The 22,452-nt window shown below is 38.0% G+C and overlaps 2 protein-coding genes across 2 annotated transcripts in view; one reads left to right on the top strand and one right to left on the bottom strand.

Annotated features, from left to right (window-relative positions):
• Positions 1-1,761: 1,761 nt before the first annotated feature.
• LOC148868472 (2-oxoglutarate (2OG) and Fe(II)-dependent oxygenase superfamily protein) lies at positions 1,762-5,367 on the bottom strand. Its single transcript, XM_088967773.1, has 2 exons — positions 4,193-5,367; positions 1,762-2,551 (listed from the first exon to the last, which is right to left on the bottom strand). Exons 1-2 carry the CDS (start codon positions 4,985-4,987, stop codon positions 2,174-2,176), a joined length of 1,173 nt encoding a protein of 390 aa, XP_088823899.1. The 5' UTR covers positions 4,988-5,367; the 3' UTR covers positions 1,762-2,173.
• A 9,130-nt stretch (positions 5,368-14,497) lies between these two features.
• The window catches only part of LOC148868471 (transducin family protein / WD-40 repeat family protein), a 38,673-nt gene continuing 30,718 nt past the window's right edge, over positions 14,498-22,452 (top strand). The window contains exons 1-6 of the mRNA XM_088969001.1: positions 14,498-14,686; positions 15,857-15,987; positions 20,273-20,357; positions 21,141-21,194; positions 21,587-21,678; positions 21,818-21,921. Coding sequence (XP_088825127.1) covers positions 14,642-14,686; positions 15,857-15,987; positions 20,273-20,357; positions 21,141-21,194; positions 21,587-21,678; positions 21,818-21,921 — 511 coding nt within the window. The 5' untranslated portion in view covers positions 14,498-14,641. The remainder of the gene's footprint in view (positions 14,687-15,856; positions 15,988-20,272; positions 20,358-21,140; positions 21,195-21,586; positions 21,679-21,817; positions 21,922-22,452) is intronic.

Raw genomic sequence — 22,452 nt, 5'->3', positions numbered from 1 at the left:
ACAATTAAATTGTTGCGACTTTTAACTCAAAAATCTAAGTCATCAAACTATAATCACAAGAAAGCTTTCATCAAAACACCACAATTGAAGGATCTCCTACAACTAAAGGTTAGTGTTGCAATTTGCACTCAAATCAACAATTAGTTGTGAACAAAAGTTTTATATACTTACAGTTGATCATTTCAAGTTCTTTCTACAATAAGTTGTCAAGTTTTTTGGATCGTGTCTGTGATAAGCTATAAATATGAGTTTGAGTCATATTTGCAACAAGAGAATCAATGGGTTTTTTTTCCCCAAAAATTAATTTGTATCTCACTTATATTTTAAAAAAATTAATTAAATTTCTTTAAATTTATCTTTATTATTTTTTGTGCTCCAAATTTAACATGAAATTTATATCTACAGTATAATGCAACTTTCACTATTGGATGCTTTCAGACGTCTCTTAGATATTTAAAAGAATTTTTTGCTGGGATTTGAAACTTGAAAAAGAATTTTCAATATCATAGCCCAATTGTCTTCTTCCCTCCTTGGTGCTCGTGGTGGCTGTTCTCATTGAAGACCAAATTCTTATGCCAACAGATGCTAAGCAGAAAAAAAAAAAAAAAAAAAAAAAAAACATTGTTGGCCAAAACATTCCATTCCCATACTGGAAGTTAATATATGCTTTCAATTCTATATGCCCATTGTTGGATTTAAAATCAGTATTCCGGATTGTGGATCGGTGTTAAAAAGTTCCTATACGTACAGAATTGGCTCAACTCTCCCGCATGTGTCATGTGGATTTTCTGTATCCCCTCTTCGATTTCCTTTTCCGAAATTCAGAAAGTAGCGCATGGTACTTTTTTTTTTTCTCGTTTTGCTCTGGTGATGATTTATGAGGCTTTATTTATTTATGTAAAAATTCCCAATTGGTACTATGCATTTTGGGTTTAGTGTCATTTTGGTTTCTGAACTTTAAAATGTAATAATTTAATATTCAAACTTTCAAAATGTATCAATCCAATACCTACCATTAACCAGTCATTAAGTAACATTTAAAAATATATAAATGCCCTTCATGTGTCATCTAATTTTCTTGATCAACCATTTAAAGGTCGACAAAAAATTAACAATCCCAAATTCTTACTTCTTCTATTCAAAAAAGTTGGGATCACCGGCCATTAAAACTTGACCCTAATCTTATTGAATAGAAGAGACAAAAAATTTGAGATTATTAATTTTTTTATCAATATTTAGAAGGTTGATAAAGAAAATTAAATGACTTCTAAAAATTATTTTTATCTTTTTCAATGCCATTGGTTAAATGGGTCCTCGTTTTCAAAGTTTAGATATTGAATTATCTCATTTTTAAAGTGTGGAGATGAGAGTGATCATTATGCCCAAAGTATAGGGTAATAATTGAAATTTTTCGCTGAGGTGTCAGATGTGAATTATCAGTATTCTGACACGTCACATGGCACTATTGTAATGCGCGCTGATGGAAATGTGTAAAGTAAAAAAATGAAAGGACATTAAGCACGCTGAGCCCATGCCCATCTTGGGATTCTGCAAAGCCTAAATTTGTCTGTAACGAGGAAGCCTAGTTTTGTGTTTGTGGTGTGTACCTTGTGTTCCCAGTTTTTGATTGATTTATATTATAAAAGACCAACCCACCAGCAGCCAGCAGGACACCCAACTCGGACCCACGTTTTCATGGAAGCACGAATAAGACGACATCCTGATATCCATGTGATGAGATCAGAGGCTCAAACCAAAAAGTACATGAAACCCATCGGCCATCGCTCATTTATCTCGGAGTCGGAGGTAAATAGAGAAAAATACAACTAAAAGAAGAAAAAAGTAAAAGGTGAGTGTGCAAGTCCAATAACAGTAAATGATCAGAGAAGAAAGGGAATTGAAAATTAAAAAAGTGAATCGCCATTAATCCGTCCTCCTCTCAAGAATTTTCACGGCAATAAGGGTAGTCTCTCTGGACCTCCTACGCCGCGAGGTCTGTAGCAGTAATACCAGAACAAAGAGTGTTCAAGTGTCAAAGAATTAATGCATTATATAAGCATTAATTGCCACCAAGGAAATTAAGCTGTGTTGACGCTCTAAGTCGCAACAGGGACAAGCAGAAGCAGCAGCAGCATCCAAATTAAGATTTCCTTCGTGCATATATACCCGATATTTAGATGCGGTATCTGTCCAGAGGATCCTTGAAGAGTAGCCTTTCGTGATAAACTCTCCATGCGTAATCCTCGAAACGAAACGAGCAGAACACCCTCTTCTCATCTTTATCTTCTTCTCCGTTGGCCTTGCCATCACCACCGTCCTCCTTCTCCTTGTTCTCACACTCTCCCTTGCTGCTGCTGTTGTCGTTATCATCGTCTTCACCATCACCACCAGCTTCTTCTCTAGCTACCACCGACGGAAGGAGGGGAAATACAGTGCTGTCCATTGGTTGAGTCACTAGCAGCGACATCGTTACGCAACCCGACTTGTCTCCATTCCCTGAATTCGCCGCTGCTCTCCCTCTTACTTTCTTCAACTTCCCATTGCTCCATACCTTTCGGCCGTTGGTCCATCCGTTACCAAAATCAACATGTTAGTAGAAAAGCAAACAAACATAAGAAAAAGAAAAAAAAATGGATTTGGCATTTTTTGGCAAAAATATTAAAATAATGGAGCAAGGCATCGACATGTTGTCATTGTATAAACCCTAAAAAAAATCAACTCAATGAGCAACATAATGCAAAATTATGGCCTTAGGAAGCTTGCACTTATGTTTTAAAAAATTGAAAGAAACCGACTGGTTCACTGGTTTTCCAGTTGAACCATCCAGATCAACAGTTTTGACCGATTTTTTACACATTTCGGTTTGGGGTATGACCAAACTGTCCAAGGAATCAAGCCGCAGTTCAACTGGTTCGATCGGGCAATCTGGAAAAGCTTTGACTAAATCAGCTCAGCTCAAACAGCCCCTAACTTTGACTAACTAACTTATCATTTACTAATTTTAATTAATTTTGACAGTTTTTCCTTCATGGGTCAGGCCACTGCCTATGGCTACACAATGGGGGCTAGGGGCTAGGGGTAGGGAGGAAAAACTGAACAGAAAACCAAATAAAATAAGCTCAACTGAAATAATTGAATCAAAATTTTTAATTTGGTTTTTTTATTATCTATATATATATTGAAATTCAATTAATTTGATTCTTTTGACTAATTGAATTTTTAATTAAAACTAAAATTTTCTATTCAAATTTTCAGTTTTAACCAAATAATACTCATACCAGACAACTGCCTATTCCCTATGGATATATACATAGGCCCATACCCATGCCCCGCAGCGCAGGCCTTACCAACCGACCCACCATTACTTGGTAATTAATTATGGCAATTCAACTCGCTAGCTACCGGAGGATGGATGTATCATCCCTCCGGTTGGAACTCGGAAGCGTCTGAGACCAAGACCGTTAGACCCCCCAACCCCGGTGAAGGCGGGATTCAGGGATTGGATCCCGAGTCACTGCAGTATAGAGGAATAGTGGCCATATGCAAATCTCCCATACCCATAATTCACGCTAAATAATTTTCAAAGGCTGCTCCTGCTCGCACATTTCGGCTCCTTTACAATCCTCCTCCAGGTGGACCTTGGAATTCATTAACGTAACTTCGCCAATAAATCCGACGGTTCACAAGAACTGCCTTCTATTCTCTAAATCTCCCACCGTATCCCAACTCATGATGTCATCTGTCGTGGTTGGCAATATCAAAGCACACCATACCCCACTTCATTTTAGTGGGCCACATTGCCGTGGAAATAAAATAAAATATTGTGAAGTGGCTTATCAATTTATTTAATATTCATTTATTTTATGCTATTGGGAAATTTGCTATTTTATTCTATGTTTACGTGTGCTTGTAAGGATCCTTATATGGCGTGTCAGATCCACCAAAACCCAAGTACTCAATGTACTGGACTGGACCGGAGGCCCACACCTTGGCGGATTTCTTGGCCGGTTTGAGATGGTATTATCTTTACTCTTGAGCCCGACGTTTTCTGCCAGCCGGCCCAGCCCGTTAGAAGCCTTCTACCGACTACCGGCTACTAAGCTAATGCTGAACCAAGTGGAATCGGCCGACTCGCCTCGCCGCCACTTCAGAAGACAGATTAAAAACAAAAGGTTGAAGCAAGGAAAGTCACCTGAGCGATGTCCCCGATGGTAACCAGGACAGAGTCGACTAGTGGCGATACGGTCACCCAACCGGAATCGGCCAGCATCGAATATTTCCGACACCTGATCTGATACTGCAATGCGATTACATACGGATAAAACCGGCCCGAAAAGACCGGTTTTTTACCAGCGACACCTTCGGCAACCCACATCAACGAGCATGAACGAGTGCCGTCGTTCCCCAAGGGGTTCTCAAAACCCATGGCGCGTGATAGCCCCTCAACGATCTCGAAACCTACCTTCTCCAGAGCACGAGCGAACTCCATCAAAGATGACAAGGGGCACTCAGTTGACTCGTTACAAGAGTGCACGTCAAAGCAGAACGATTCGCCACCGCTCCGATCTCCGTCCTCTTCTTCGTCATCGAAGCCGGCGGGCCAGTTTTTGGAAAAGGCCTGTTGCTTCTTGTCGTGAGGAAGGTCGAAGAGAGAAAGCGACTCGAGCTCGGCTGATTGAGCAAGTTGGGAGGGGATGGAATGGTTGGTGAGCTGGAAGAAACCGAGTTCCGAGGAGGATGAGAGGAGGTCTTCACGGAGGTTAAGGTTTTGCTCGGAGATGGATATGACAGGAGGTGAGATTGTGGGTGGGGAGAGACGACAAGGGAGAGAGAGGGTGGGTGGAAGGCGGTGAAGTAAACGTGATAGAGCGTCGGCGGCGTCGGAGGAGGAGAGTCGGTTGGGCTGCGTTGATGGTGTTGGTGGCGGAGCTGCGGTTACGCCGTGCAAGGTTGGCAGAGGTTGGTGCTTGTGAGTGGATGATGCCATTGCGGGCGACAATCGACAAACCACACCAGAGAAATATGGCTTTCAGTTTCAGCGTTGTCTTCCCGTATTTAAGCGAAAGAAAGAAAATATGAAATACATGTGTCGTGCGTGAGGAAGATTTTGATCCGACGCAACGGATTCGTACATATCTGATGTCCTGATCTTTCTGGTTTCGGCAAATCGCTTTTTATTGGCACCAATCCAACGGTTAAGTAGTAGCATCTCACGTAGGGCAACTCTATTGAATCGAGAAGTCTTGAAACTGATAGAATGACGACTGACTAGAGCCTAGAGGTAATCAAATTACAAATAGATTATCGATCAACGAACACACAGAGGAAGCCGTGCAGGTTAGAAAGGAGTGGGTCCCATTCCCAAACACAATTAGCCACTAGGTAATGAAATCAATCACCAGATGTGTTTCGATTGAATATCAGACGATCGAATCCAATGGTTTAAAAATGTAATGCGTAGTCTGATTCTCTCACGATACCGTCTGCAGTGCAGTAGCAAGATTACAAAAAGAGAAGAGGTAAAATGTGAACCAATAAAAATAAAAATAGGAAGAGGGGAGGAATGGAGCAGCTTTTGTCGGAGCGTTTTTAGTCAGAAGCGGAAACGGAATATCTCGAAGAAGAAGCAGTTGGAACTTGGAACTTGGAACTTGGAATTGGAAAGCTGCTGACAACACCAGTGGGCCGTGGGCCGTGGGCCGTGCTCCACAAATCCAATGGTTTTGGTTTTGTTTAATTTAGCTTTTTGGGGTTGGTTCAGTAATGCATAGGTTTCAGGAGCACAGTATCCCAGGCTCCCCGGGCGCCGGTTGAATGGCAGTCTGGCTCCCGGTTGTGAGCGGAGTCGTGCCCCTTTTGGCTGACACTTGACAGGTGAGCTAATTACTAATACCACCCTAATATTCCCCATAATTTACACAGAAGTGAAATTCTAGTCTCAGGCCTCCGGGACCACACCCTTACCATAGCAGATCTGATTTCATTTCAAGAATTGTTATATGCTCTGGCTGGCTCCTGTGGAGCTTTGAAATTGGAAGCTTTCAGACCTTTAGTGAATGGCTTTTTGCTATTTTGAAACCTTCATACATTCGTTCATGTGACACGAAGAATAAGGGAATGATATGATACCCACTCTTGTTTTCAAATATTTTAGATCACCAAGCATAAGCGAGACCACATAGCGCCCCACAAGCATAAGCAGTTTGTTTTCTTTTGAGTTTTGACAATACAGACTGCTGAATAAACCTGCTCATGGGTCGGGGCTTGGTTGAATGGGTTCCGATTTGAAACCTGATGGTAAGCGATCTGCTATCGTGCTTACCTTTTATGAGGAAGGGTGAAGGGGATATCTTTGTATAAGTAAGCTGCCGTAAGGCTCACGAAATGTGTGTGAAATTTTCAGCCCGTTTGATTTGGAGGTAGTTTTACATTTGGATGTGGACTCTGCCTAAGCGGGTAATGTTTATCCAGTCACACCCGAAGCAGGCGAAGTATTAATCGGTTATTTCGATGTAGCATCGTGATCGTGAAAAAGTCAAAGATGATAACCCGTTTAAGGAGGAGGTCGTCCAACGTGTCAGACAGGTCACCAACTGGGTCTCGGTTAAGTCGGCAAGGTCTCAGGGGAGGTCACCCCTAATGTCGAGGTCCCTAACTTGATCGTGATGAGGTTGCAACCCAAGTCTTCATCAAGTCGGCTAAGGTAGGTTGCCTCTTTTGCTGACCTAGTCCTATCGAGATCTTACGCCGTTAGGTTGGCGAAGGTAAGTCGCTAGCTAAGTCTCTGCTAGGTCGGCAGAGGTAGGTCGCAAACTGGGCCTCTATCGAGCCGGCAAAGATAGGTTGACAAAGGTGTAGGCAAGTTGACCACCACATCATCTAGATTGCTACTTGGACCTCAGCCTAGTCAGTGAGACCTCGATGGGAGGCCTTCCTTCATGTCAAGGTCTCAAGCTTGGTCCTAAGGTGACCGTCCCAATCCTAATGAGGTGTCTACAAATCGGCCATAGTGAGGTGGTGACCAAGCATGTGAAGTGCATCCAATGTGTTTTTCAGTAGGTCCATGTTATTTTGGCTAAGTCAAATTGATGTAACCGTTTTCGGCCACGTACCAATGTTTTGTGATGTAAAATTTTTTGGCAAAGTACATCGTTATTTGACCCGGTGGTGGCGTACCTTAGTGACGAGCTACTTGGTGGCGAACTGCCTGGTGGCGAACTGCTTTGGTGGCGAACTCCCTGGTGGCGAACTGCCTTGGTGGCGAACTGCCTTGGTGGCGAATTGCCTGGGGGCGAACTGTCTTGGTGGCGAACTGCCTGGGGGCGAACTGCCTTGGTGGCGAACTGCCTGGGGGCGAACTGCCTTGGTGGCGAACTGCCTGGGGGCGAACTGTCTTGGTGGCGAACTGCCTGGGGGCGAACTGCCTTGGTGGCAAACTGCCTGGGGGCGAACTGCCTTGGTGGCGAACTGCCTGGGGGCGAACTGCCTAGTGGCGAACTCCCTGGTGGCGAACTGCCTGGGGGCGAACTGCCTAGTGGCGAACTCCCTGGTGGCGAACTGCCTGGGGGCAAACTCCCTGGTGGCGAACTGCCTTGGAGGATAACTGCCTGGGGGCGAACTCCCTACTAGGCGGTCGATGCCTTGGAGAATGTTGGAGCTCCTTGGTGCGGCGCAATCCGACTGCCCTCAGCATGAGGTGGTCTTCTTTCCTTTGTAGGCTACGGGAGATGAGGGACCTGCGAGAACTTCATCTTTTCCTCCTCTTTGTAGGTGGCGGGAGCTGAGAGACCTGCGAGAACTCCATCTTTTCCTCCTCTTTGTAGGTGGCGGGAGCTAAGGGACCTCCGAGAACTCCATCTTTTCCTCTTCCTTGTTGGTGGCGGGAGTTGAGGGACCTCCAAGAACTCCATCTCTTCCTCTTCCTTGTAGGTGGGGGGAGCTGAGGGACTTCCGAGAACTGCATCTTTTTCTCCTCTTCGTAGGCGGTGGGAGCTGAAGGACCTGCGAGAACTGAATCAGAGGTCCCGGGGGTACTTTCCCGGTGGGGGCTCTCCGATGCTTAAGTTAGCACTCTTATTGTAGAGAGCTTTGAAGATAATATGAGAGAGCTAGAGAGCAGGGTTACTTCCCTTTCTTTTCCATCCCCTTCCCCCTTTGGGGGGTGAGGTCTTTATATACCGGAGTCTTCGCGAGTTAGGTGGGTGAAAAGCCTCCAAATGGTAAGACTCGTCGCATCCGGTCAGAACCGGGGTACGGTGGTGAACTCCTCGAGGTCGTCAGGCTGGCGCTTGTGTCAGGCGGCCAGGTTGGCGCCTGGGCCGGGTTGTCAGAGGGGTGCCTGTGTCAGTCGGCGGGTCAGTGTTTAGGCCAGGTCGTCAGGTCGGCACCTGTGTCAGTTGGCGGGACAGTGCCTAGATCAGGTTGTCAAACTGGCGCCTGTGTTAGTCGGCAGGTCAGTGTCTAGATCAGGTCGTCAAGCTGGCACTTTGGCCGGATCATGCGCTAGGCTGGTCCAGGTCGGCCAGGTCGCGCAGGCCGTGCACAGTTCGCACAGGCCGCGCGCGCGCCGTGCAGTTCGTGCGCACCGCGCAGGCGCGCGCAGGTCGCGCCAGGCCGGCCAGACAGGTGCCCGGGTAGGTCACCAACTTCATAAATTTGTTAGCTGGGTGTTTTCTTAGTTGTCACAAGGTGCCACGTGTCACAATTTTACTGGAGGGCCAAATCTGCTCTCATCACAAATCATTATCTACATGATGTCGAAGTGTTATACAATAATTATGGGATCACCACATGGCACGCTAACACTAGAAAGCCAAATACAATGTTAACCCAAAAGGCCGATACAATGTAAAATATTCATGGGCCATGCCCAAAGCTCAACCTATAAAATAGGTGGAGATTCATGACTAGACCCGAGGCTTGGCTTTTTCCAAAATTTTAATGGATCCATCCTAAAGCCCAAACCTAAATGTAAAGCCCGGCTATGAACAAGTCTATTCAGAGCTGATTGATGTTCTCTATTATATTTCATTTTAAAAGTATTCACATTAAATATACAAGGATGTAACTATTAACTTGTTCTCTCACATTTCGTTTCTTTTTGTAAGCTCGGGTTTAAAGTATATAAAAAGTCTAAACCCAATAAGTGAATAAAGCCACAAAACCACTAATTAATATAAGGGTATTAAAAATATTATAATTAGCCTTAGGTCATGCCCATCAATTTGGACCCCTCGGTTTGAAATTCAAATTTTCAAATTTAATGTTGTTATAAAATAACATGTATATGATCATCCAAGTGGATTTTCAACTCTTGGGCAATCAATTGATATCAATAAAAAAAGGGAAAGAAAAAAAAAGAAAAGAAAAGAAAAATGTTTCTCTCACGAATTTTGGGCTGTCAGTTGTGGGGTCTAAGTGAATAAGATTTTAAATTGATGGGTTTACATTTATCAAATGAAAATGAACAAGTGGAAGTTGTGATGAAGTAATCATGATTCGGCATGCTTGGGTTTTGTTCAGTCTAATCCCATTTGGGGCGGGGGTTGGTTATGGATTTTGATATGTGTTCCATGGTTTTCAAAATTAGACCAACCGGGAACCGGTATCCATATAGAGAGAAATCACAAAAGCAACAAATGGATGGTAAAGTTGATGGTGCATTTATTGTATTGTGTTGCAAAAAACTCAATTGATTGAATGTAGTGATAAATACATATGGTTAATTGTGTATACTCTACAAATTTGTATTTTTATTCCTTTCAAACTGAGCCATAAGTATAATATATGAAATTTAAAATAACAAAATTTAATATGATCAGTTGAGATCTAGATTTTACGTATGTATCCAATAATAATGAATGCATCAGAAATTGAATTCAAAGTATATGCAACAAATAAATGTCTATTTACAACATGACCCGTCAAATAAAGCAAAATCAAAATGTATTGACACTTCTATTGAACCCAAAAGTCAGCTACAATTATCAAGTATTAAACAAAGCTAGTTACTTTGAAATCAAGTGATATAATATCTCCTTTCTCCCATTGTTATTTTGTTAAGGTTCCAGTTAGTAAGCCTGTGGAAGAAAAAAAAAATAACATTAGCAATGGTAGACAACTTTTTTTTGGTATTGATTACTAGCCTTTCGCCCGTAATTTAATTTTCATTGCATAGTATCGCAAACTTAATCTAACATATTACACTCTTCTCAAAGGTGAATTTAGAGCCATTAATAGTGGGGCTTGAAACCGCATTGCATTTGGGACTTACCCAGTGCCAACTTTATCTAACAATATTTACTCGCCTCGAATACATAGAATAAAGTTTAGCTTCTATTATATTTTTTCCCTTTTGTCTTTGTTTCATTCTTCTCTTTTCCTTTTCCTTTCCACTCTTTCTCTTTCTCTTTATCTTTATCTTCTTTTTTTTTTTTTCTTTTTCATATGTACTTTCAGATATTTAAATTCTGATGCATTTGTTGAATCTTGAACATGAGACGTGGTGGGTTGATTAATACAGATTGCTCTTTAATTTTTTACTTGAAATACCAATGCTCAGTTCTACATATGCACTTCTTTAGTTGAAATGACTTTTATATATGGTGTGATGATATATTTCTCCCCAATTTGTACAAAAAAAGAAAAAAGAAAAAAAAAAAAGCAAACCTCAAAACATTTGAGTTAGAATCAGCAATGGTACTAAACACAACCAAAATATTTAAAAGAATTCTTCAACCATAATGCTTTTGCTTTGGGAGAAGCAAAAGCAAGTTGATCTATATATATACTTAATTAAACCATTGGGAAGGTGTACGGCAACATTGTGAAGTTGGCACTTATATGTTTTTTGTTCTCTAAATTATTGACACGTGTCTCTCTCTCCCTTCTCTTCTTTATTCTCTCTTTCATTCTACATCTCTTTGTCCGAAAATTACAAAAATGTTACATATAAGACAAATTTCCCTATATAACTAACTGCCTCTATACTATTCAAAAATTATATTATTGCCACATATAAAACAAATCTCCGTATATAATTGATTCAACGACATTCAAAAGTTACAGTAGTATTACATACAATTATGACATCCTATAAATAAAATGCAATTCCTCTTCTTTCTCAACTCTTTATCTCTCTCTTTCCTATTATCTATTTCAACATTTATTTATTTATTTTATTAATATTATCTAAACATTTATTTATTTAATAAAATTAAATAAATTATTTATTTAATAAATTTAATTGGTAGAATAAAAGAGATGTGACATTAAGAGATAGATTTCAACAATTATTTATTTATTTATTTGGAAATAATTTACTAACAAATTATTCTCTCTCCATGAGCCCAATATTTAATGCTGTCAATGGGTCAGGTCTGGTTCAAGATAGCCTATACCAGTCTCATCCCAATAGACTTTTATTTATTTATTTATTTATTTTGTTTAAGAAAAACAATTGTTTGAACCAATGGGTTCGGTCTATCCTGATGGAGCTAAATTGATTGAACATATTTATAATGGTTTTGGTTCCATGATTTTGTCTTGATTAATTATTGGATTGATTTTCATTCTTACTTGTCTAGAATTGATTCAAGTCCGGAACCAAATATTTTATGAAATATATAATTTTTTATCTTTCTTGTATTTTTAAGTATGTTTCATGTTTGAAATAGTAAATTTGATAAATAATAAATAAGACAATATTAGTTAAAAATGTTTAAATTATTAACATAGAAAATAAAGTAGTATTATTTTGACTATCGATTTCAATGTAATGAGGTCTATGATTTGATCCCAATTAAATAACCAGATTGTTTATTATTCATAATAATATAGTTATAGTTATTTTATTTTAAAAATATAATCTGATTTATTAGTGTATCTCCATATAGGCATAAAAAAATTGTATCTTCAAATGACATTTTTAAATTTTGCCCCTACGAAGCAAGGGTTTCCCTACTAGTTTTGTTTTAAAACACCATTCATGTTTGTAAAACTATTGGTTAATATGATGGTTTTTTTAAGATGAAAACAGATTTGGAATCAGAAATATTATAATTTTACGAAACATGATAAGTGATCATTAGATGAAATTAAACATGTTCCTCAAACTTATAAATGCAATAACACGGATACAATCAAGAACATGTTTTTTTTTTTTCATATAATTTATTTTTGAGATTTGACTTGTTTTAAAACATATTGATTTGTTGTTTGAACCTTACAACAAGAAAACAATTCACACTGAAAATACACCCAATTGAGACGGGTGGTAATAAAGTGGAATGGCATACATGCCGATGCAAGGGTATTGTGTGGTCACAACTTACAATTCGTTCCCGACATAGAATGGACTGTGCTCTAACATATTAGCATTTGCGGCGAAACTGGCAACCAAGATGGTATTTTAAAACATATAAATGATATAAACTCTATCGTTTTAAGCAGAGTCGGCTTTAGTCAAAGATTAATGAGTTTGAACACATGTGCATTTTATGTTAGTGTGGGAATGGTAGACGGGCGTTTACCACTAAAGCCGTTAGCCATCCCTCATTCAAAGTAGTTTTGTTAAACCCTTTCGGTTCTCTTCTTTCTTGTGTCTCTTCAGTCTCCACCCAAATCCACCCATCCCCCTGTTCTGCTATCCTCTCCAATCAGTGAAGGCAAAAGGCATCACCGGTGGGGAAAGCTTCTTCTAGCGATCGGCGACAGAAATACAATTTGACTGTGCGTTTCATCCATGCCTTACTTTACTGGTTTCATTTTTCACCTTTTTTAAATGAGTGCAACTCGGTATTTTCTTGGCTTCACGGGGCTATACAATTTGGTCAGTTTTTAGATAATGTTGTGGTCACTTGAGAGTACCTTGTTGGCTTTGTATTGTACATTCTATGTTGTTAATTACATTAATTAATTATTTAACTTATGTTATATAATTAGTTATTTAATTGAAATAAGTTAAATACTTTAGTTTCACTAACTTTATTAAAATTAACAAAATTAAATTTATTAAATGAAAATAGAAAATATTAAGTAACTAATAAATCATAACTTACTGAATTTGATTACTTTTTTTTTTTTTAAATTAACTCAATAACCCAAAGTTGGCCAGTTATTAATTAATTAATATCTTAAACAGTAAATAAATTATAATCAACTTTATTAATTTAAATTCCATTTTAAAATAATACAAATTACATTTATTACCTTAAAGTCAATATAAAAAATGATGAAAATTAATGCAAATTCGTATAAAGTAAATTATTAATAAAACTAACAATTAATAAATATTAATAAAACCTATCTAAAAGTAATACACTTTTCTTTAACAATTCCTAATCCAAAAATAATAGCTGGATTAGAATACAGATGTTAATGGGTTGGGTTAAGCTTGAGATAGGGTGGATCCATCATGAACCGATTAGTAATCATTTTAATAAAACAGACCCCATAATCAAACCAATTATTAACTGCAGCATACCATTAAAAAAGAGCCACTATAATTGGTTCCATTGGCTTGATTTAACCCATTTCCAGCTTTAGGTTGGACTTGGATTGGTTCTCAAATGGAAATTTCTTAAGGCACCTCCACTTTAATTTCGTTTAACAAAACCCATGAATTGCAAATACTAATTGGTAAAAATTAAAAATCCATTTAAATTTAATTTAAAATAATAAAAAATCATTATAAATTTATCATACAATACCAGAATACCTAGACCAATAATGCTTGGGATGGATTGATTTGCTTTAACTCAATTAGAAATATCATAAATTAAAACTCCATCTATTTCAGTTTGGTTTAACAAAACCCATTGGTTCCGACTATAGAATTTGACACAACACTGAAACTAGATCACGTTGGCGCCCCACTATACATCCTAACTTGTGTATTGAGAACACTTCCCAATAATAAGTGTGGAAATGTTTCCGACGCTTAGATGTGAATGTGGGGTGCAAATGTAAATTCCTCCAGAACTTCTTTTTCATGTAAAGGTTAGATTGGACCCCCACAGAGCATGCACATGTACATCTCACGATGCATTGTGAACATTTCTCATATTTATTATGGAAAGATGTTCCTACAATTAGGAGTGGGATATATTCTTCACATAGGAGTGCCTTCACAGCTATCTTGTAAATAATAACTTATAAGTATAGGAGATGTTATCAATGAAGTGCGCAGTGTGATATCTTCGATACAAGTTTGTAAAAGTCTGTAAATCCGATTTCATGCCGTTAGGTAAGACAAGTAGGCAGGACAGTAAAGGTCAGATTGGCGCCCCACAGAGGCAGTTGGGACGGTGTGGCCCTGACTGAAGCCGATCTCTATCCAAAATAGCTGTGGGCTCATTTCATTTCTTTTTCATTATCCATCGTTTGATGAAAAGGGGAAAAAAGAAAAGAAAAACAGCAATAAATTACATCAAAGATGCTCATCACCGTCGATTGTAATGACGAGCACGCTATAAAGATGCGTCGTGGAAGTACTACATTTCGTAAGTGGGACGAGGATTCGAGGAAGAAGTCTTAACTCTCAAGTCTCTAGTTCAACGAGCTCGAGAGCTAGAGAAAGGAACCAAAGGGTAAAAAGCGTCGAACAGAGTGACAGGTCAATTGAACGATCGTAGATGCAACCATGTTCGCCAAACGCCTATTACAAATGGCACATAATCCTCATCAGGTTATCACTCTCTATCTCTGTTATCGTGTGAATTGGTTTCTGCAATTCGTAAAATTTTATCATTTAATTTAATTTTATTTTACCATCTTCGGCTATGAAGCGACTTTTTTGTTGTTGGTGATGATCCTTGGTTTTCCTTTTGGTTTTCAAAAAGACAAGCGTTACATTTTATACATGATTTATATTTTTGTATTGGTTTTTTCTTCATATCGATCTATTATTCCTTCTCTTGCAATAACTCAGTGAAATGGTGAAGTCAGAACAACCATCCAATTTAAAAAACGAAATGGAAGAAGACCGAAATTTTCTTTTGGATGCATTTTAGTTCCCACATTGCGCTAAAAACGATGTTAGCGACTATTTTGTGAAACTGAGAGATTGTTATTCTTTACCAGTTAAAAGAAAACGAAAACGGACAAATAAAATTAAGAATTTCTCTTTAGAAGTTATAAAGGGGAGGAAAGGGAAAAAGGAGTAAACGGTCAATTTAGTAAGTGAGTTACACTTACAAGAACGATAAAAGAAATGCTTCAAGGGGACAATAATTTCGTCATGTTCTTCCCGAGGAGGTAGCCTCGCAAGAGCCTCTGCAGTTTGAATTTCGGCTCTTTTTTGTATTGTTTTTTTTGGGGGATCTACTTATGCATTTACATTTCTCCAGTTAGACCGAAAATTTTGAGTAGGGTCATCACAGATTGTGTTCTGACAAGACAGGGAGTTGTGGTACTATATTCGGGTCCAACTAAACACAGAATATCCATCAGAGCTAAGATATTGGTCTTACTCCTGGAACATGGGTCCAACAAAAATATTTTGTCAGGGAAAATAGGCTTGTTTATCTATATTACATGTTTTAGACATGTTCTCTTGTTGATTATGCATGCATTGCATTTTTCTTTGTTGTCTTTCTAAATAGGATGAATGATTACATAATCACTTTTCTTGTTTCTCTTAATAAAATCTACCATTGTCAATAACATAGTTTTATGTTTTATTGATGTATAATCATGTTTGGGACACTTTTAAATGCTAATGTTTTGTATTGATCTTTCACTAGATGGCTCTATTGTTTTGTATAATGAAAAAAAAATGCTAATGTGGGGCTATGATGACAATTACATTATTGTTCTCATGTTTCTGTATTGAAACACGTTTTTTTATTTGACACAGGGTAATCTACAACACAGAAGTGTGAATCCAACAGACTTAGATCCACATATTGCTTTGCACTATGGAATCCCATCTAGTGCATCGGTTCTTGCTTTTGATCCCATTCAGCGTCTGTTGGCCATTGGAACACTGTGAGTTGAAAGAAAAATTTCTTGGTTCTATTTTGACTACTACTAGTAATCATGAGACTGTAAGGGAGGAATATTGCCCATGTCATTGCAGAACCATATTTTTCATGTTCAGTATTCTTCATTGGTGTAGGGCAGGTGGGATTTGTAATGATGGTGATTTGGGGGATTAAGAATGAAGAATGCAGGTGGAGAAGTATGTAGACACCTTTTTTTTTTTTTTTATCAGAAACGATAGCTTTCATTAGAGATAAATTAAACTGAAATACAGAAGTCAACCCTTATTAGAAAAGGTTGATCCAATAAACATCAAACATTACAGCACTGCCCAATAAAGTCTCTCCCTTACATCAATCTGTTGTAGCCCCAATTGTTTGGCCAGTTTTACACCTTGATGTAGTGCTAAGATTTCCGCTCTTAAGGAATCTCCGACTCCTACTGGACCTGAATACAGAGCCATTGTCTTGCCTTCATTGTCTCTGAAAACACCTCCTATACCAGATGGGCCCAGATTACATATAGAGCTTCCATCAAAGTTCAGTTTCACCCTTTGTTGTGCCGGTGGGGACCAAGCTTCCTGTATCATAGAAAGGTGCCTATGTAGACACCTTTCTGTCTTTGGTCCACCAAAGAATGAGCAAGGGATTAGAAGAATTCTTGCTGTTAAAGTAAGCAGCAAAGAGATAAATCACTTAGAAGAGGAAATAAGAGAGAGGGGAGAAGAGAAAAATACCTGACAACAACCAGAATTACCGGATCAAACTTTTATACTTTGGATCAATGCTTCTTTTTCTTTTCATTTTCCCAATTACAATGACTCTATTTATGGGCTCAATATAAGAACTCAGGATCTCAGGTCTCCCTTTACAGACTCCAATTTGGACTCAAAAGTTGACCTAGAACAACTTATAATTGCATCAAAACTATGACAAGCCCATTGATAAGCCAAAAGATCACTCAAATAAGGACTCTTGACTCTTGAATAAGTTCAATAACTCATTACTAATCCTACTAAAACTTATGCTTTGTTTGGTTTGAAAGAAAAGGTAGAGAAACCTATACAAGGTTTGTAGGGGTGTGTAGGGGGGGGGTCAGTCTTAGTTGGGTTTTAAGTGGATTAGTTGTATAAAATAGACCCAAAACCGAGCCAACTATTAATCTTAATGAAATCCATTGTCATTAATCGGGAGAGTCAGGCTGACCTGGTTATACTTGACATCAGTAATTACCTATGATAATAACAAACTTGGAACTTCATTTTTGATAATATAACCTTAATAACAATGACAGTGAAATAATAAACTGTTTATATGTTGATAAAACAAGTGTTTTTAACCAAAATTATCTTATATACTATCTTTGAAATTTACCCTTTTAGACATAAAGTATAAAAAAATTACAAGAAAACCAAGGGACCTCTATATATTATAAACTATATGGTTTGGAACAGTAAGAACTGGTCCATTGACATACCCAATTTCAGGAGTTACTATAAATGACTTGAAACCAATTCCAAGTTGACCCATTGACATATCCAAAAGTTGCCATATATTTTACTAGAATGGTAAATTTCTAGAAGACTTGAAACCATATTCCAAGACACATACAACTTAAATAAGAGTTGCATCTTAAGTGGGCCCTACTTCTTGTTTTGCCAGTTTTTCTTCCTTGAAATTCCCACGAGTTGAGAATGAGGCCAGAGGACGTTTATCTGGCTACTTTTTGTGCTTCCAAAGAGGCTCAAACTGATCTAACCAAGCACATGCTGCTGCATCAATCATTCTCTCTAAAAGAAGATATAGTTTTGGTCTCTGTTGCTTCAAAAAACAGGCAAATATTTAGGACTTCAGCTAACCATAGGCCCCCAGTAACCTTTTTTCTTTGGCATTTCAAACAGCCTTAATAAATAATTAGAATTGCACTTGTACAACCATGGTTAAGCCTTTTCACTGACCAAGGTGCAACCTAAGCCAATGACCCTCTTCCTGTGTTTCTGGACAATCCTGTATTCTTTTGTAAATTTGTTCAGATTCAATTCTGTCGGTTCTTGGTTGCAAGTATAGTATGTTAAGTTGTCAACTAATTGAGCTATGGGCTGCAAGCTCTAGTTTATTTTGATAAACTGAAGGAGAAAGTTTACTAATAAAGAACAGAGAGGTTGATACAAGTGCATATCATGGTATTAACTACATGGGCTATATGGTATATGCAGAAGTTACTGAATTATTTTGAGTTACATTTTAGTGCAACTTGCTAAATTACCAGCATAGAATTTTCTTTATCAATAATGAAAAGATTTTTTATCAGCATCAATAATGAAAAGATTTACAAACTTTAGAAAATCAATTTTCAGTATTTTGTTTAGAAAAAAATATTAATCGTAATTATCATTCACATCTATTTACAGGAGTATATACAAACATTTAAAGGTGTCTATAAAACACTCTAGTCTCCAGCTCTAGGACCTATAAAATAGAAACAAAACATACTGATATTTTTTTTATCAGCAATAAAGAAACTTGTTTATTAATATAAACAGAAATTATACATGTTGTTGATCCACTACAAGGCCAACAAGAAGCAAAAATATATAACAAGAAAGTTGAGTGGCACAGAAGGCATAGAAGACCCCCTAAAGACTCTTCAAACTAGTGAAATTTAAAATCTGAAAACTATTGCCTTGGAGATGGATACAATGGTTGAACAAAACAATGGCTGGCAGTTTCTAGGGAGAGTGTAGGAAGGGACTATTTGCATTTGGAAAGTCTTCCTCAGTGTAGGGTGGGGATTGATGTCTTTATTGTCCCCTTTTGCCATTTTTATGGTTTTGCCACTTGATATGCCTTTTCTTCTTCCATTCCCTTTCATTTTTGAAAGGGAGGTGGTTCTTATATTTCTGATCACAATGATCTATCTTTAATGAAAATTTCAGTTGCAAATAAAAAGAAAAATTTAAACTTGGATGATCAACATTGAAAAGGATATGGCACAAAAAGGTGTAGAAAATGGAACTTACATTAATATTGAATTTTCTGAATGGACATGATACCGATTAGTATCCGTGTTACATAGGACCACATATTGCCTCCGTTAAATTGTTATTCTGTTTCTCCAGTTGTTGTTAACTATAGAGATCCAACTATGATTACAATTCTATAGTATGGAGGAAATTTTAGATTGATCTGATACCCAGGTTGAAGATAGAGATTCATTGTCAACTTCTAGGGAAACCCTGTGAAATCAGATTTTGTAAATTTTTTTTTTGAGAAAAGGTAATGTAATTTATTAAAAGAGCATAAGAAGCACTACAGCCCCCCAAGGAAATCCCCTTGGCCAGGGGTCAGCCCCCACTACACAATGTTACAATTCAATTAAGCTCCTAGACCTCAACAGAGCCCCTGACCTGAAGTCCCTTTGCAACTGAAGCCCAAGAGACCAGCTTTCCAAAAGAAAAGGAAATTAAAACTTCCGAATCTTTGGAGACATTTTGGAACAACCGTCTATTCCCTTCTGCCCAAATGGTGCTTATCACTGCAGCCGTGATAGAAATTCACACTACTGGCAAGCTTTGAGAGACCTTGAAGCTCCCAACACCACAGCAGCTCCAAGCCTCCAGCACTAATCTGGGCATGACCCAATCTAATCCCAGAGTTGAAAAATAGTGCCACCAGATATAGGAAGAGACAGAGCAATGGAAGAATAGATTTTGTAATTTTTTTGGTTGAATTTTGTCCTTATTGTCTTTCAATCCCTTGTAGTGTAGGTAGATTGACTGGAATCTGAATGAAGCTAGCTATTCCTTTTTTTTTAGATCAATAAAAATGAAGCTAGCTATGGTCTCTATAAATACTTACTTTAAACTCTTATATACTAAACGAAATTGGACTGCAAGTGCAGTGCTGTTACAATCAATGAGTTGGATTGACCTGCTAATTACTAGCACCTGATTTACACCGAATGCCATATTAAGAAACAAAGCAACCATTGTCTAATCCACTAGATTTGGTATATTATATTTGTTTCATCAATCTCCTTGATCTGGATTTACCTTAATGATCAAGTGATATAAACCTTCTGATATGTGAGGTATTTTCAAAATGTCAAATAATGAACATTCTATCTGAGGTCTAAAATTGCTTGCAAGATTACATTGCTAAAATAGGATATTCTTACATCATGCAATATTAATAACATAAACAGAGAACAACGAGGCAATTTTCATTACATTTTCTTTCTTAGATTCTCCTGTATAGTTTACTTTATTTCTTTTTTGTCTGGACTACTACAGGGATGGCAGGATCAAAGTGATTGGTGGTGATAATATAGAAGGACTTCTCATATCCCCAAAGCAGCTGCCCTTCAAAAACTTAGAGGTTTGTAAGTTTAGGTGTGTGTATAATGGTTTCTAGAATCTAGACTTGGAGTTTTGTAATTGCTGGTGATAATATTGAAGGACTTCTCATATCCCCAAAGCAACTGTCCTTCACAAGGTTTGTAAGTTTGGGTGTGTGTGTAATAGTTTTCTAGAATCTACATTACAAATTGTTTCTTGTTTTTGTTTAACTTCAATTCTTTTTTGTCATTTTCATTGTGGAGGGTTCATCTGAAGGCTTCATCAAAGATCAAACTGCAGACATTGTATGATGCTTGTTAGCTTTTGTCTGCTAGTGTCACCCCACCATGTCTGCACTGGGTTGAAGTCTGATGCTGAAGCTTTTGCAGTGCATGTTAGAATTTCACTTAAATATATATCATCAACAAAGTAACTGCTTTAAATTTCCAGTAGGCACTGAAGGCTTCTAAATATGCATCTGGGACTGGGAGCACTTAGCTATATTGGACCTATATAATGTATTTTTCTTTATGGTTTTGTAATGCAACTAACATAGACAAACCTTTTTCTTGATGCATATTTCCTTCTGTAAAAATCAGTGGACTTTTGACTTAAGTTCATCATTTCCCAGTTATGGTAGTCCATGCAGAAATGAGAGGACCAAATTTTTGCGCATGTTATGATTTGGTTCCATATCTGGCTTGCAGATGCATCTGATGTATCTTTGTAAATGAGAATTATTTCAGTTGATTTTTACACTTGCCCATTTTCTATCATTATGGGAAGATGATCTTAGTATGTTAATGAAATTTGTTTTTGGCAGTTCCTGCACAACCAAGGTTTCATAGTGAGTGTCACAAATGAAAATGACATTCAGGTATTTGATTCTTTATTACCCATGTACTTGCTACATAGATCATTAAAAGGGCCATAACATGTAGATTCATGAGAAGATGAAATTAGATCCTTCAAGGTCAGAAAAGCAAGATGTTCTAAAGGAACACAATGGCATGCTTCCTTTTCATGTTATTTAGGACAAACTAAACTGGTGTAATAGGCGCTCTGGTTATCTTTCTATATGTGAGAGGATTAAAATATTGCCTTCATGGCAATACAGAACTGATTTTTTTTTTTGAAAATCAATTTTGTCCTCCAATTGGTTTCTCTACCGTTTCCAAACCCAAAATTTTGGTAATCATTGCAGGTTTCTTTTTGTAATATCATTGTAATATTCACCTGCCAAATTTGTAACCATTTGGTGTTTGGCAGGTTTGGGATCTGGAAAACAGGCACATGGCATGTTCATTGGTATGGGAGACCAATATAACTGCCTTTTCTGTGATCTCTGGCACCCCTTTCATGTATGACACTGACATAACAGAATCTCTTTGTTGGAAAAATTGTCTATTGAAGAATTTTCTAGTCTCTTACTAATTGGCTGGAAATGGAAGGAAAAACATCTTGTATTTGTACGGCCCTTTACTCTATTTTCATTTACAGGTATGTTGGAGATGAATATGGTTTGATGTCTGTCTTGAAGTATGATGCTAATGAAGGAAAGCTTCTGAAGTTGCCATATCATATTCCTGCAGATTTGCTAGCTGGTAACCTCCTTGTTTATTGGTAAATGTTTCTTGGGATAACATTTTGTAGGCAGAGGCATTATGTGCATATTTTGTTTTCTGCTCTACCAAAGAATATATTTCATTGAAAACCACCATGCTGCACATAAAAACGGGCTGGAGGTTGAAAAACCTTGGATCTCTATTGATAAAAAAAAACAAAAAACCTTGGACCTCCCAATAGGAGACTTAGAACCAGTAAAAAAGCAAAAACTACTACAAAGTACAGATTACAAGCTGGTCCTGGGCATCCCCAATCTAAACAATCCTTTCCAACCCCAGGTCTAGCCAAAGAACCAGCCAGCACATTAGCACTCCTTGGCATCCACTTGAATGAGATGTTCAGGGATGTACCTAGAGATTTAGCCAGTCTGACCAGTGCTCCAAATTTCCATTGGGACTTATCTTGCGTAACTCATCTATCTTAACACTGCTTGATAGTCACCCTCTACTTCCACGTTCTTCAATTCCTGCCTAGCCAACAGCTTTAATCCTTGAACTAAAGCCAGAAGT

This window comes from Nelumbo lutea, chromosome 2 (genome assembly GCF_056320005.1).
Source record: "Nelumbo lutea isolate HS-2025 chromosome 2, American lotus-T2T, whole genome shotgun sequence".
In the NCBI taxonomy this organism is placed as follows: Eukaryota; Viridiplantae; Streptophyta; class Magnoliopsida; order Proteales; family Nelumbonaceae; genus Nelumbo; species Nelumbo lutea.
Note: the sequence above shows the minus strand (reverse complement) of the source record. Positions and strands in the feature narration are given on the sequence as shown.